This window comes from Acipenser ruthenus, chromosome 18, assembly GCF_902713425.1.
Source record: "Acipenser ruthenus chromosome 18, fAciRut3.2 maternal haplotype, whole genome shotgun sequence".
In the NCBI taxonomy this organism is placed as follows: domain Eukaryota; kingdom Metazoa; phylum Chordata; class Actinopteri; order Acipenseriformes; family Acipenseridae; genus Acipenser; species Acipenser ruthenus.
This window is the reverse complement of record NC_081206.1, coordinates 33,558,213-33,573,314: the sequence shown is the minus strand read 5'-3', so window position 1 is coordinate 33,573,314 and position 15,102 is coordinate 33,558,213. Positions and strand designations below refer to the sequence as shown.

The 15,102-nt window shown below is 45.7% G+C and overlaps 1 protein-coding gene across 4 annotated transcripts in view; it reads right to left on the bottom strand.

Moving 5' to 3' along the window:
* The window catches only part of LOC117962601 (TNF receptor-associated factor 3-like), a 28,103-nt gene extending 13,182 nt beyond the window's left edge, over positions 1 to 14,921 (bottom strand). Inside the window, exons 1-2 of one of the 4 annotated variants that reach the window (XM_058992147.1) lie at positions 14,830 to 14,921; positions 13,735 to 13,781 (exon numbers count right to left, since the gene is read on the bottom strand). In XM_058992147.1, coding sequence (XP_058848130.1) covers positions 13,735 to 13,781; positions 14,830 to 14,833 — 51 coding nt within the window. In that variant the 5' untranslated portion in view covers positions 14,834 to 14,921. Of the gene's footprint in view, positions 1 to 2,684; positions 2,806 to 13,734; positions 14,306 to 14,829 lie in introns of those variants that run through there. The other 3 variants (XM_058992149.1, XM_058992148.1, XM_058992150.1) reach the window with 3 other exon arrangements.
* Positions 14,922 to 15,102: the final 181 nt, after the last annotated feature.

Genomic DNA, 15,102 nt, shown 5'->3' with positions numbered 1-15,102 from the left:
AAGTTCTGTGAAGTTGGGTGTAATGTTTGTCAGCTTCAGCATTCATCCTGTTTCTGAATTTGGAGTTGAGGGTGGCAAGTGATGAAAATCCCGTCTCGTACAGGTACGCAGTACCAAATGACATCACAAAATGCACGGCTTTGTCTGCAAGTTCTGGGTACTCTCCATTTCTCTGAATCCAAAAATAGGGAATGTCTTTTAAATTCTGACCTTAAGAAAGCTCCAACAAGCACTCTTGTGCCTTAGTGGAGAAGCCAGCGGCCAGCTCACTGATTTCAATGGCAAATGGGTTAGGAATCCAGCTCACTGACTTCAACGGCAAATGGGTTAGGAATCCAGCTCACTGACTTCAACGGCAAATGGGTTAGGAATCCAGCTCACTGACTTCAATGGCAAATGGGTTAGGAATCCAGCTCACTGATTTCAATGGCGAATGGTTTAGGAATCCAGCTCACTGATTTCAATGGCGAATGTGTCAACATGTGTTGCTAAGATAAGACAGGACTTTGAGGACTGAAAGGGTTACAGTAGAAACTACTGTAAGTCAAGGCTAATGCCTTCCCCAGTGATTCAGCCATATAGCAAAATATGTATGATCTTGACTTGGTTTCCTAGGAGATGTGCGAGGCAATGTGAAGCTCTGAATGATTCTCCAGTGGGAAGCTCTGAATGATTCTCCAGTGGAAAGCTCCGAATGATTCTCCAGTGGGAAGCTCCGAATGATTCTCCAGTGGGAGGCTCCGAATGATTCTCCAGTGGGAAGCTCCGAATGATTCTCCAGTGGGAAGCTCCGAATGATTCTCCAGTGGAAAGCTCCGAATGATTCTCCAGTGGAAAGCTCCGAATGATTCTCCAGTGGGAAGTTCTGAATGATTCTCCAGTGGGAAGCTCTGAATGATTCTCCAGTGGGAAGCTCTGAATGATTCTCCAGTGGGAAGCTCTGAATGATTCTCCAGTGGGAAGCTCTGAATGATTCTCCAGTGGGAAGCTCTGAATGATTCTCCAGTGGGAAGCTCCGAATGATTCTCCAGTGGGAAGCTCCGAATGATTCTCCAGTGGGAAGCTCCGAATGATTCTCCAGTGGGAAGCTCCGAATGATTCTCCAGTGGGAAGCTCTGAATGATTCTCCAGAGGGAAGCTCTGAATGATTCTCCAGTTCTGCACTGCAAGACCTGCTCCTCTTGTAAACGGCGTTCTTAACCATTTGCAAGCAGACGGATATTTCACCAAATGTGTCTGTGCACTTTGTTTCAGTTCACTTACTTTAATGTTTGAATTTCTCATTCAGGGTAGTGTACATGCATGTGACCTTGCATCCCCCAGTTTAAACAAACCTGCCCAAAGCATCCAGTCATGCCCTATTTACTGCTCAATATTGTCTGTATGTTGAGCGTGTTCATACAAAAAAATAAATACAATTACACACACATATTATAAAATATATTTATAAATATTGTGACATGAAACCCCGCCCCCTGCTCACTCTGCATGATTGACTGTTCTCAGCATGAAACCCCGCCCCCTGCAAACACTGCATGATTGACTGTTCTCAGCTGGTTCCATGCAGCTCCAGTGCGGTCTGTAGGAAAACCACAGGCCAATAGATGGGAGCCAGTCCAGCCCCTTGGCTCAGCTCCAGGAATATACCTGGCAGTCGAGCAGGGGGAATGCCAGATTATGAAGCAGTAATTGAAGGTAAAGAATCTGTAAACACTGCTTTGACTAGAACACATTTAACCTTTTAAAAAATGTGAACTGGAGAAGATAACGGGGGAAGATACACATTGTTTCTGTTTCATTCTTTTTATTTTAATCACTGCTCACTATCTGGTCCCAGATCAGGAACACCAATCTTTACTCAAAGTAGTAAAACATATTGTGTAGTCAGCACAGTATATATACGGAGCAGCAAAAGAAACAAACATTACTTATATTGGGATAAAATTCACTAGATGTGACTGAAAAATGACAAACTCTGTTTTAGAACAGGTGCAGTGACTTTTTATTGTGCTGATTAACAACTGACATCACGAAGATGCTGCAGAATGATCTGTGGATTTTGGACAGGAGTTCATGGCCTGTCATTGACAGAGTGTGTCTGGTTATACCGTCTCGCCGGGTTTGAAATTGCTGGCTGTGAGCCCCCAAGACGCTGATCCAACATGCCGATTGCACGAAGGCGCTGCTCTCTTGACAGACATGGCATATTGGTTTTTGTCTGTGATTTTCTTTATTGCTTTTATTTAAGCTTGCAGTTCAACAGCTGAAATCACTCCATATCCAGTGTCCACTCACTAATTAGGTGATTAAGTGCATCTGCTTCAGTCACAGTCACTCAAAGGTGTCATCGTCAAGGATGAATGATCGAGTGATTAAAAAGAAACCAAAAACATTTCGTCAACGTCCATCATTTATATACCTTATTTCTTTCGAAAATAATTGTTATAATAGTGCTAGGTTTCTTTTGATGCTCGGTATACACTGCAGGGAACACTGGCAGGCCTATCACCTCACTGTTCATTGAAACAGGACTTCACTCACAGCCCGACAGATACACCGTGCAGAACAAAATCAAGATCTCTCTCTCAGCACAGGCAAACAATAGTGATGGACAGAAATGTGAGGGCATGGATCGCGAAGCAGGAAAATAAATATTACAAGATGCACATTCATAATGCATTTACTTCAACTGCTGTATCATGGATTCATTAGAATTGATTATGCATGGGTTTATACAAGTTCATGCTACTCAACCGAGTCCAGAGCCTGAAGACATCATGGATTTTGCACGGATTCAGAAGGACACTGTAAAGAACAGGAAAAACAACATCTACAATATGTAAAAAAGAATCATCACCTCCCACATGTTGTATATGCCTCTAGAAATTATTCACAGGTAGGGTATATGAAATACCGTACATTGGTCTAGGAGCCCACATTAATTAAACTGGGAAAGAGCATTTTAGGAAAACATAAATTCATGCAATATGCAATAAGAACACATTTAAATTTGATTCCAGTTACACACAATCCACGATGAATTGCATTAAAATCCACGCGCACTACTGAAACCATCTTTCCTGTCACTAAAACTGAACTGATCAGGGATCTACAGCAAATCAGGGAGATATGGAGAGATTGTGGATCTGCAGCGGGATCAGGGATCTGTAGCGGGATCACACATCTATAGCAGTGTATGTGAGCAGAGAAGGATATACACTGAGAAGCACTGTCTCTATTCTACAAGGATTTGAAATGACAAATTAGTCTGAAAGTATTTCTAAAGAACTGAAAGCTCTGTGTTGACTGTAGGTGTGAAAGGAGACGCACTCCCCATGGTGTCAGTGTTATTAAAGAGGTGGTAACCACGACCTACAGTACAGCCACAATGCAGAACAGCAGAAAACTGGCCCGTTGATTTTTATGAATGCCAGGACTGTATTGTGTACAGAGCATGATTTCTTTAAAAGTCATCCCCAGATCACAGTCAGATTTCGCTGGACTTCAGGGGCTAATAAAGCTGCACACAAGAGGAACTCTACAGCGCAGTGGAGCCCAGGTGAATACTCTAGTTAATACCGGCAGGTGAATAAACACACACACACCGACGCACACGGGCACAGACACACACACACACACACACACACACACACACACACACGGGCACAGACACACACACACACACACACACAGACACACACACACACATACACACAGACACCAACGCACACAGGCACACACACACACACACGGGCACAGACACACACACACACACACACACAGACACACACACACACATACACACAGACACCGAAGCACACTGGCACAGACACACACCGATGCACACGGGCACAGACACACACACACACACACACACCGACAGACACACACACACACACACACCAACACACACGGGCACACACACACACACACACATACACACACACACACACACATACACACAGACACCAACGCACACGGGCACAGACACACACACACAGGCACAGACACACACACCGACGCACACTGGCACAGACACACACCGATGCACACGGGCACAGACACACACACACCGACGCACACTGGCACAGACACACACACACCGACGCACACGGGCACAGACACACACACACATGGGCACAGACACACACACATGGGCACAGACAGACACATTACCCAGGTGGGGTTACTGTAGAACCGTTTAAAGATCCCCTTTACTTTGTTATGTGTAAACTGTGTGTGTGCGTGCGTGCAAATAATGTTTTTATAATAAGTTTGCAATTCCCATGCACCATAGTATTGTGAATAGAAACTTAAATTAAACGTTTGATGTATTTACCTTAAAAACAAGCTTTATTCACAGTCTAGAAATTACAAAAGTGCGTTAAAGATCGAGGTGAGGGCCATTGTTATTTTCTTTACAAAAAAAACCTTTGGAAACTATGATCAGTTCTAACAGGCTGTATTATTGTTAAATCAGAATTCGAGTCATTTATAAGGGAGTTCAACTTTAAAGTGGAGAAAGAAAGTAAGATCTAAAGGTGTTTCTGTTTCAAATGCTGAACCTACAGAGCGGACGTCCCCACCTACACCCTAACCCTAACCCACCTACTCAACAAGACGACTTGAAGCAAAAAAAGGGAAGAGTCATGAGACTGACATTTGTTAAAAACCTACCATAAATCGTCTTTATAAAAAAAAAAAAAAAAAAAAAGATATCTTTTTTTCTTACACTTTTCCACTAAAACTTATTATTCTTGCCTCCACTTGTTCAGCTCTTTACTGTGTTTCCGACTCAGGGAGGAACAATTCTCTTGTTTGTCACTTTGCTCCGATGTCTCCTGTTATTCGTTTCAGTTGTGTGCAGGAAGCTTCTCGGTGCAGAGTGACACTCTTGCAGCCTCTGGTTACAGAACGTTAGCAACAGTGTTCAGGTGTGTACGACACCGCACGCTGCCTTCCGACAGGAATTCAAGCAGAACCATCACCACACTCCAGCAAGAACCATCACCGCACTCCAGCAAGCAGAACCATCACCGCACTCCAGCAAGAACCATCACCGCACTCCAGCAAGCAGAACCATCACCGCACTCCAGCAAGCAGAACCATCACCACACTCCAGCAAGCAGAACCGTCACCGCACTCCAGCAAGCAGAACCATCACCGCACTCCAGCAAGAACCATCACCGCACTCCAGCAAGAACCATCACCACACTCCATCAAGCAGAACCATCACCGCACTCCAGCAAGAACCATCACCACACTCCATCAAGCAGAACCATCACCGCACTCCAGCAAGAACCATCACCACACTCCATCAAGCAGAACCATCACCGCACTCCAGCAAGAACCATCACCACACTCCATCAAGCAGAACCATCACCGCACTCCAGCAAGAACCATCACCGCACTCCAGCAAGCAGAACCATCACCGCACTCCAGCAAGCAGAACCATCACCGCACTCCAGCAAGAACCATCACCGCACTCCAGCAAGCAGAACCATCACCGCACTCCAGCAAGAACCATCACCGCACTCCAGCAAGAACCATCACCGCACTCCAGCAAGCAGAACCATCACCGCACTCCAGCAAGCAGAACCATCACCGCACTCCAGCAAGAACCATCACCGCACTCCAGCAAGCAGAACCATCACCGCACTCCAGCAAGCAGAACCATCACCGCACTCCAGCAAGCAGAACCATCACTGCACGCCAGCAAGCACTGTGCTGGGAATGGAGAGACGAGAACTGGAGTCTCAGGACAATACATGAGACCCCGAATCTGAAAGCAAGTTTTACTGGGATTTCTTGATATTCTGTACAGCACACGTTCAGTTATCCAAACCCCTGTTTATATTGCTGTTATCCCTTTAAGAGTCCCTTAAAGTGCACGTCTATTGGCTCTTACTCCAACCCTTTCAGTCCTGTGATTTCACTGTCTCTCCTCATGTACCAATGAGAAGTCTCCTCATGAAAGCTAACACAGGTTACAGCTGTTCACTCTACACCAGCGCTCACTTTAGAATCACACTGCCTCCAGCGGGCCACGCCGGAGTGATCTCACTGGGAAGTGCAGAACGGATGTCGTAACCAACCCAGTTTGAAGGAGGGATTAAAATACGAATGCGCAGAGCAACTGTGAGGACTCCTCTGAGGATTATTGTACTGCAATCTACATCAGAAAATACCTGAAACAGTAAGCAGAACCTTTCTACATGTACGAGACAGCCATTCGAAATCATCGTTCTTACAATGTACAGAGTAGAGTTAGCAGAATGAAGTGGAGCCACTGAAGAGCTCCAAGACTCAAAATGGGTGCGAACCAGGACCAGGACAAGATCCATAAGATAGGATCGCTCTACCGCTCCTATTGAACATAAGTAGTTGCATGTAGAAAAACAGGAAAACTGACACCAGATCAATGCAATGTATCAACTGGGCTTGAACCATCATGCAGTGCATCTTGCAAACTGAAACCGTGCTTTCCAGGCAGTGTATTCAATCTACAAGAACAGAGGAACAACATAAAAGCACCTTGATCAGAACCTTGGTGGAAGCAAGGATGTCTTTGCAGCTTTCAACCTACAGACAGGCTCTGCAGCACTTTGCATGTCAATACAAACCTGAGCACAGGAGATCGTGTCAGGGTTTCATGCATGGCGTGCAGGGCATCACTTTCCAGAGGAGAAGTGTTTAAACTTCACCCTCTAACCAACGAAAAACAGCAATAACGGGAAACCTGCACACACGAACAGTGTTCTCTGAGATTACAGGAAGAGTGACAGCGAGTAATCATAGGGTTTCACACTACTGCGGACTGCCTGCCTGCCTGCCTGAGCACCAAGACCTCTTTCCAAACCAGAAACTCAGCTTAGAAATGGGTTTGAAACACACGTCACTGTTTAGAGACAAAAACAAGAAGGCAGATGATTATTATTATTTTCTCTGACGACGAGACTCTCACACACACACAGAGCCACAAGCTTATTTATTGAGTCTTTTCTGGTAATCAAGCAAGATGTTGACGTATCTTTCACTCTTTCACAGCCACCACACCTACACAGCTTCATATGATTAAATCACTACCTCAACATCGTACTTCTGAAAGGTTGCATTAATATGTTTCTTACCTATCAAACTGAGTAAGAACCCAACTGCACGGTGACTTGCTAGTCAGTTAGGTAATCTGTAGGGGTGTGAGGCCAAGTGCAAGCACATTGGTAAAGTGTGATCTTTAAAGACTGAAGCTGGCGGGGTTCCCCCTCAGACGGGGGTGTTCGGCATGTGGCCCCTGTTGGAGATATTTAAACAGCAGAGGACAAGTGAAGGGTTCCCTCGTCAGGTACAGCAACAGCAGAGGGCAAGTGAAGGGTTCCCTCGTCAGCTACAGCAACAGCAGAGGGCAAGTGAAGGGTTCCCTTGTCAGCTACAGCCTGCAGTAACAGCAGAGGACAAGTGAAGGGTTCCCTCGTCAGCTACAGCTACAGCAACAGCAGAGAGCAAGTGAAGGGTTCCCTCGTCAGCTACAGCAACAGCAACAGCAGAGGACAAGTGAAGGGTTCCCTTGTCAGCTACAGCAACAGCAGAGGACAAGTGAAGGGTTCCCTCGTCAGCTACAGCAACAGCAGAGGACAAGTGAAGGGTTCCCTCATCAGCTACAGCAACAGCAACAGCAGAGGACAAGTGAAGGGTTCCCTCGTCAGCTACAGCAACAGCAGAGGACAAGTGAAGGGTTCCCTCGTCAGCTACAGCAACAGCAGAGGACAAGTGAAGGGTTCCCTCGTCAGCTACAGCAACAGCAGAGGACAAGTGAAGGGTTCCCTTGTCAGCTACAGCAACAGCAGAGGACAAGTGAAGGGTTCCCCCGTCAGCTACAGCAACAGCAGAGGACAAGTGAAGGGTTCCCTCGTCAGCTACAGCCTGCAGCAACAGCAGAGGACAAGTGAAGGGTTCCCTCGTCAGCTATAGCAACAGCAGAGGACAAGTGAAGGGTTCCCTTGTCAGCTACAGCAACAGCAGAGGACAAGTGAAGGGTTCCCTCGTCAGCTACAGCCTGCAGCAACAGCAGAGGACAAGTGAAGGGTTCCCTCGTCAGCTATAGCAACAGCAGAGGACAAGTGAAGGGTTCCCTTGTCAGCTACAGCAACAGCAGAGGACAAGTGAAGGGTTCCCTCGTCAGCTACAGCAACAGCAGAGGACAAGTGAAGGGTTCCCTCGTCAGCTACAGCCTGCAGCAGCCAATTCTGCTGATGGAAACAGGACACGAATCACTTTCAAATCAGTCCAGATGGAAAAGCCAGAACCCCTTCACGCAGCACCCCCTCAGAACTGATCTCAGAGCATTGGAGCGCAGGGAGCTGCCAGCCTGTTCTTCAAGGTGCACAGGTCTTCATACTCCCTGCATTACTGAAGCCAGCTCCTAGGTATTGCTTTCCTTCACAGCTGAATCGGATGGGGCTGTTTTCTTTGAATCCCCTGAACCCTGATGACCTAAATGATATGTTTGTTTTGAATCCTCTCTGAAGACAGAGCAGCATCCCACAGAGCGAGTTCTCTCGAGGGTGATGTAATGGGCCCTGCCATCCCACCATTACTCAACTCGGCCAAGATGGCTAAAAAGAATACCAAAGTACTGTGATAAGGCTAGTGCTGGGTTGCAGTATCACTAGTGCTTTGATGCTTCCTCTTCACAATGATGTCATGTTTCCATTGTTTCAGAATGGCTTGTTACCATAACTGGACCACAGTGGAATCCGTTTTCCACAAGTCTTTGCAGCATTTATATGAAGTACAGTACCGTTTGGTTCACTCATGATTATATTAGTAGGAAAACATCAACCCTAGTTAAGAAAAGCTTCTTAAATTAAAACATACTGTACAGTTATGGCCAAAAGTTTTGCATCACCTAGAATTTTAGGACTGAGACAATTAATACAAAAAAAATGTTTAAAAAAAAAAAAACACACCCCATATATGAACATCATTTAGATCCTTTATGTATCATATAAATCAAAGAAACTACAAAATGTTATCGCAAAATTCTACCAGAAGCCATAATAGTAGTACAGTATTTCATGTTAGATTTCGAAATGCCACATTTTTCAATTTGTCAGTTTTTCTTTAAGTACCAGTATATGGAAAACTACAAAGCAGTATGTAATTCAATATGTTAACGTCACATTATTCAGCAGTCTGATTTGACTTTATGAAGCAGAATTTGTTAATACTGTGATTTTGGAACAGAGGAAATAAGAGAATTCAAGTGTTTGTTTGTTTTAAAAGACTTTTGTCAAGAGTCACACAGTTTATAAACAACAGTTTATGCACGTCACACTGCCACCACCCACGACACTGCCCTCTGACCACACCGTCACACTGCCACCACCCACGACACTGCCCTCTGCCCACACCGTCACACTGCCACCACCCACGACACTGCCCTCTGACCACACCGTCACACTGCCACCACCCACGACACTGCCCTCTGCCCACACCGTCACACTGCCACCACCCACGACACTGCCCTCTGACCACACCGTCACACTGCCACCACCCACGACACTGCCCTCTGACCACACCGTCACACTGCAACCACCCACGACACTGCCACTACCCACGACACTGCCCTCTGACCACACCGTCACACTGCCACCACCCACGACACTGCCCTCTGCCCACACCGTCACACTGCCACCTCCCAACACACTGCCCTCTGACCACACCGTCACACTGCCACCACCCACGACACTGCCCTCTGACCACACCGTCACACTGCCACCACCCACGACACTGCCCTCTGCCCACACCGTCACACTGCCACCACCCACGACACTGCCCTCTGACCACACCGTCACACTGCCACCACCCACGACACTGCCCTCTGACCACACCGTCACACTGCCACTACCCACGACACTGCCCTCTGCCCACACCGTCACACTGCCACCACCCACGACACTGCCCTCTGCCCACACCGTCACACTGCCACCACCCACGACACTGCCTTCTGCCCACACCGTCACACTGCCACCACCCACGACACTGCCACTAGTGTAACCTTTGGAATCCTGGGATTTCACTGTGGAGCCCATGTACAGTATCCTGGTTTTGCTTTTGCCTGTGAAAGGGGATTACCTTAACATGAGCACAAAATCCTCAATTAAAAAACTTTCAGGACTTTCCAGTGCCGTCAGCAGAGCCACAGAGCAGGAAAGAAGCCAAGGAGAAGGGGGTTTGTCTATTGTGATAAGGCTGCACAGCCAGCACTGCATCCTCCTGGTACTGGGCAGACTGGAAGCCCCTCCAGGGAGGGACCGCTGGACCCTGGTGTTCCCCACGGCAGGAAACCACCCTTTACAGTGCGGGAGCTTTTCATTGCAACACTGTAGTTTGCCACAATCGTGTTCAATTTTCCACTGAAATATAATTAGGGCTTCTGATTTTCAAACCGATAAACACCCCGATACAAAAAAAATGAAATCGGTGTAAAACACTGGATATGGCAACTCAATTCACCTACTACAAAATATAAAAACAAACTACCTGCAGCGGGGCAATGTCCCTCCTTCCTGACTCGCATCTATCATTGATTCGTTCTGAATACTTTAAACCCGCCCCAACTACTGAGTGACAGCACATTCCTACATTTCTACTGGAGACTCCGCTCGCGAGATTTAAAACAGGATTACAATTAGAAAGCTTGTTCACAGGACTGAAAGCTATATTACAGTTATAGGGAAGATTTAAAACACAATTGCAAATTGTAGTGAAAAAAATGGTGAGACACACAAAACCCCTTTGGAATGTGCCCGTGAGCAGAAGGATTTCATTGTGGAAGACAGCAAAGGAAAGAAGGGACAACTTAAGAGTGCAAGTCCTGTCCAGTTACTATACATATTGTGAAAGGAAAAAACACCCAAACATTAGGAAAGAAACCGAAAACAATCATTTCATACAGTATATAAAAAGCAAAAGCCCAGAAAAAACACGATTTACAAAAAACCTGAAAATAGCTCAAAATTAAAACCAAAAATGAACAACAACTGAAAGACAGTAGATCTAGGTCCACACCCTTCTTGATATTTGGTGAGGTGCTGCACAGTCCAGTTAGGTTCCTTTCCCTGGGATGGTAGATCTAGGTCCACACCCTTCTTGATATTTGGTGAGGTGCTGCACAGTCCAGTTAGGTTCCTTTCCCTGGGACGGTAGATCTAGGTCCACACCCTGCTTGATATTTGGTGAGGTGCTGCACAGTCCAGTTAGGTTCCTTTCCCTGGGATGGTAGATCTAGGTCCACACCCTGCTTGATATTTGGTGAGGTACTGCACAGTCCAGTTAGGTTCCTTTCCCTGGGACGGTAGATCTAGGTCCACACCCTGCTTGATATTTGGTGAGGTGCTGCACAGTCCAGTTAGGTTCCTTTCCCTGGGATGGTAGATCTAGGTCCACACCCTTCTTGATATTTGGTGAGGTGCTGCACAGTCCAGTTAGGTTCCTTTCCCTGGGATGGTAGATCTAGGTCCACACCCTTCTTGATATTTGGTGAGGTGCTGCACAGTCCAGTTAGGTTCCTTTCCCTGGGATGGTAGATCTAGGTCCACACCCTTCTTGATATTTGGTGAGGTGCTGCACAGTCCAGTTAGGTTCCTTTCCCTGGGATGGTAGATCTAGGTCCACACCCTTCTTGATATTTGGTGAGGTGCTGCACAGTCCAGTTAGGTTCCTTTCCCTGGGATGGTAGATCTAGGTCCACACCCTGCTTGATATTTGGTGAGGTGCTGCACAGTCCAGTTAGGTTCCTTTCCCTGGGATGGTAGATCTAGGTCCACACCCTGCTTGATATTTGGTGAGGTGCTGCACAGTCCAGTTAGGTTCCTTTCCCTGGGATGGTAGATCTAGGTCCACACCCTTCTTGATATTTGGTGAGGTGCTGCACAGTCCAGTTAGGTTCCTTTCCCTGGGATGGTAGATCTAGGTCCACACCCTTCTTGATATTTGGTGAGGTGCTGCACAGTCCAGTTAGGTTCCTTTCCCTGGGATGGTAGATCTAGGTCCACACCCTGCTTGATATTTGGTGAGGTGCTGCACAGCCCTCTGTGAGCCACGTGCAGCAGGCATGCTGAAGGGTTAAACAGGAATACAGATCCAAGACAGACAAGGATTTTACTAAACCTCTAAAAATGTGTTTTCTCATGACCTAAATAAATGAAACAGAAGCCTGCCAGCCACTGCACAGGATGTCCACTGACTTCTCAGACTCTGTAGGGGTAGGTGGGGGCTGCCATGAAATTCAAGGGACTTTTTCCTCTGGCCCTAAAGTCAAACTGCACAGTATCACACATTAAAAAGATAACAACCCTCCTTGTATTTGAATGGCATTTGAAAGCTGGCTACAGGAAGCATGGGAAAGTGCTTTCACAGCAACGGTCATGGCCAGAGAGTTGCAGTCCTCTCAAAGGGTCTCTTCTCGAAGCCAGGGGGAATCTGCATGCTTCTCACTTTGTACACTACAGGCTGTGTGCACACAAGGCCCCATTTCACCAATGCTGTGCAAATAAAGCAATCCCTCCCTGACTGATTTTTTTGTGATTTTGTAGTTTTTTTCAGTACTAGCTCTGAATAAAGATCATGTTAAGGCTGGGTGTTAGCTCCAGGAGTATTTAGCAGTGACCATACCAGTGTAAATATCTAGTGCATCTCCTCCTGTTATGAGCTGTGCTGTCGATAATGCAGGCCTTGTACAGCAGCAATGTACATGACAGGGCAGGAATCCTACCCTTGCATTCCAGTTTATCCTGACAGTGCAAATCCTAGCCTTGAATTCCAGGACATTCACAATCACACGCACACAGACACACACGGGACACAACTCTCTTTAGCATGCAGCTCCAAGCTTGCCAAACTATGAATTCCTATTGAATTGCTAATTCATTGAGGCGATTTCAAAATGTCAAAATAATAAATGGAGTTACAGTACCGTTAATTGAGTTTCTTTAAGGTACAATTAAAACACACTATCACACCAATACATATTGTTTTCATTTGCCATAACAGTATCATAATGCATAGATTACTGGGCTGTTATTAAAGTTTACCACACAGAAATGTGCGCAGTAATCTCAAGCACTTTTCTCATGGTTATACATTTAGTTTAACATGGTTTTCCATGTTTTGTAATATGATTTATCACAACTCTCTGGGCTTTACAATGCTTACCCATGCTTTAGCACATTTCCAGTGTGCTTTATTATTACTTTGTTGTGCTTTTACTGTGGGAAGCCTTTATAATGCACCGCTCTAAATACTGAATGACTCGTGTGCTAATATATGACGTTCTTGTGGTGGCATAAGAAGCTGCTTGATGAGATTCTGGGATCAATAAGCTACTAACAACCTAACGAGCAAGATGGTCCGAATGGCCTCCTCTCGATTGTAAACTTTCTTATGTTCTAAGTCACAAGAAAACGATGCGAGATTAATTCATTCATTTTGCGTGGACAGAACGCCTGACAGCCACGTACGAATACGACGGCAGCGGGTGGGGAGAGGGCATTCCGACAGGTACGTTGTTTTTAATGTACTGTCCCTTTAAGAGTTTAAAAGAACACATATCACACACATGCTGGAGCACACTGACACAATACGGGTGAACACAACACCGTGTGGTAAAAACACACTGAAACGCTTTCAACAATTAATAAGAAACAAGCAATACAAAAATATAGCAATACTTACATATAGCAATCCGTTTACGACGTCCAATCTCCCTATGTCGAGGACTGCTGTAAGTTAGATGGAGAAAAAACAGCGTACCAAAAAAAACCGGTCAGTTCCAAGCGATTCTCAATATTCTACTTTAAAACGAATACTTACACCAGACTGGTTCATCTGTGCCATTGCTAAATGCGTATGTGGTCGGTATTTGAAAGATTGCTCAAAAACAAAAAATCCCCCATATTGTATTGGCTGAGCTGCTGTGAATCCAACACAGCGACCAGTACAGATCAGTGTGGAAAGCCCCTGCCTAACTCGTACTTCCTCCCGAGCGCTGGAAATCCCCGGCAGAAGAGAAAAAAAAAAAAAAAAAAACTGCTGCTGATTGAAAAGCCGGCGCATACACACCACTGAACGCGCAGCGCTGTCAGGCAGGGTATGAGTCAGGACAGCAGGCGCATACACACCACTGAACGCGCAGCGCTGTCAGGCAGGGTATGAGTCAGGACAGCAGGCGCTCTCTCTCTCTCTCTCTCTCGGCTACACATGTAATGAATGTTTGCAGGCTCAGCGAGTGTGGTCAATACTGGCCGCACACAACTGCTGCTCATTGGAACTGCCTGTCCAAACACGCCAATGTGACCCCCCGCCGCGCCATTACCGACCAGTGCATCGTTTGCAAAGGACGAGGATACCTACAAGCAAGCCCGGACATTCTAACTACTGGTTTTATATATTAAAAATAATAATAATAATAATAATAATAATAATAATAATAATAATAATAATAATAATAATATTTTTTAAGCATTTTAAATTCAAAGAAAAAATGCAGTAAAATGTATTTATTATTTGCTTTCAAATATAAGAACAATATATTTGTATTCTGTATGCAGTTAATATCGAAATTGAGCAAACACTGCGCAGCTTGTGCAGTGTACATTCATTATTATTATTATGATGATGTACCGTTTTTATAGATGATGTCGTTGTCTTCGTTTAGGTCACAAATACAAAGGAGTTAAACACTTCAAACTTGTGTGGCTGTGTCTCCGTCTGAAACACGTTACTATTCATTAATAAAGTAACTATAATATACAGCATTGTGTTCCTTACACATTCTTAAGACGTCGTTACGTAGAGTTGCCAGTGCGTCCTTCCACAGCGTCAGCCGATGTGAGTGTTACTCTGCTGTCCTGAACACAGCTACACTGCACTGAGGACGTGGGCAACGCAAAAATATCACTGGATGATGTCATTACATCGTAAAGCCGGGGAACTCGGGCTGGCTAAAATGAATCAGCCTGGAACAAAACCCCTCCAGGTAGCCAGCCAGCCGCTCGTGTTTACCTGAGGACTTGCGCAGTAATCGAGCTTTTCCAGTAATGT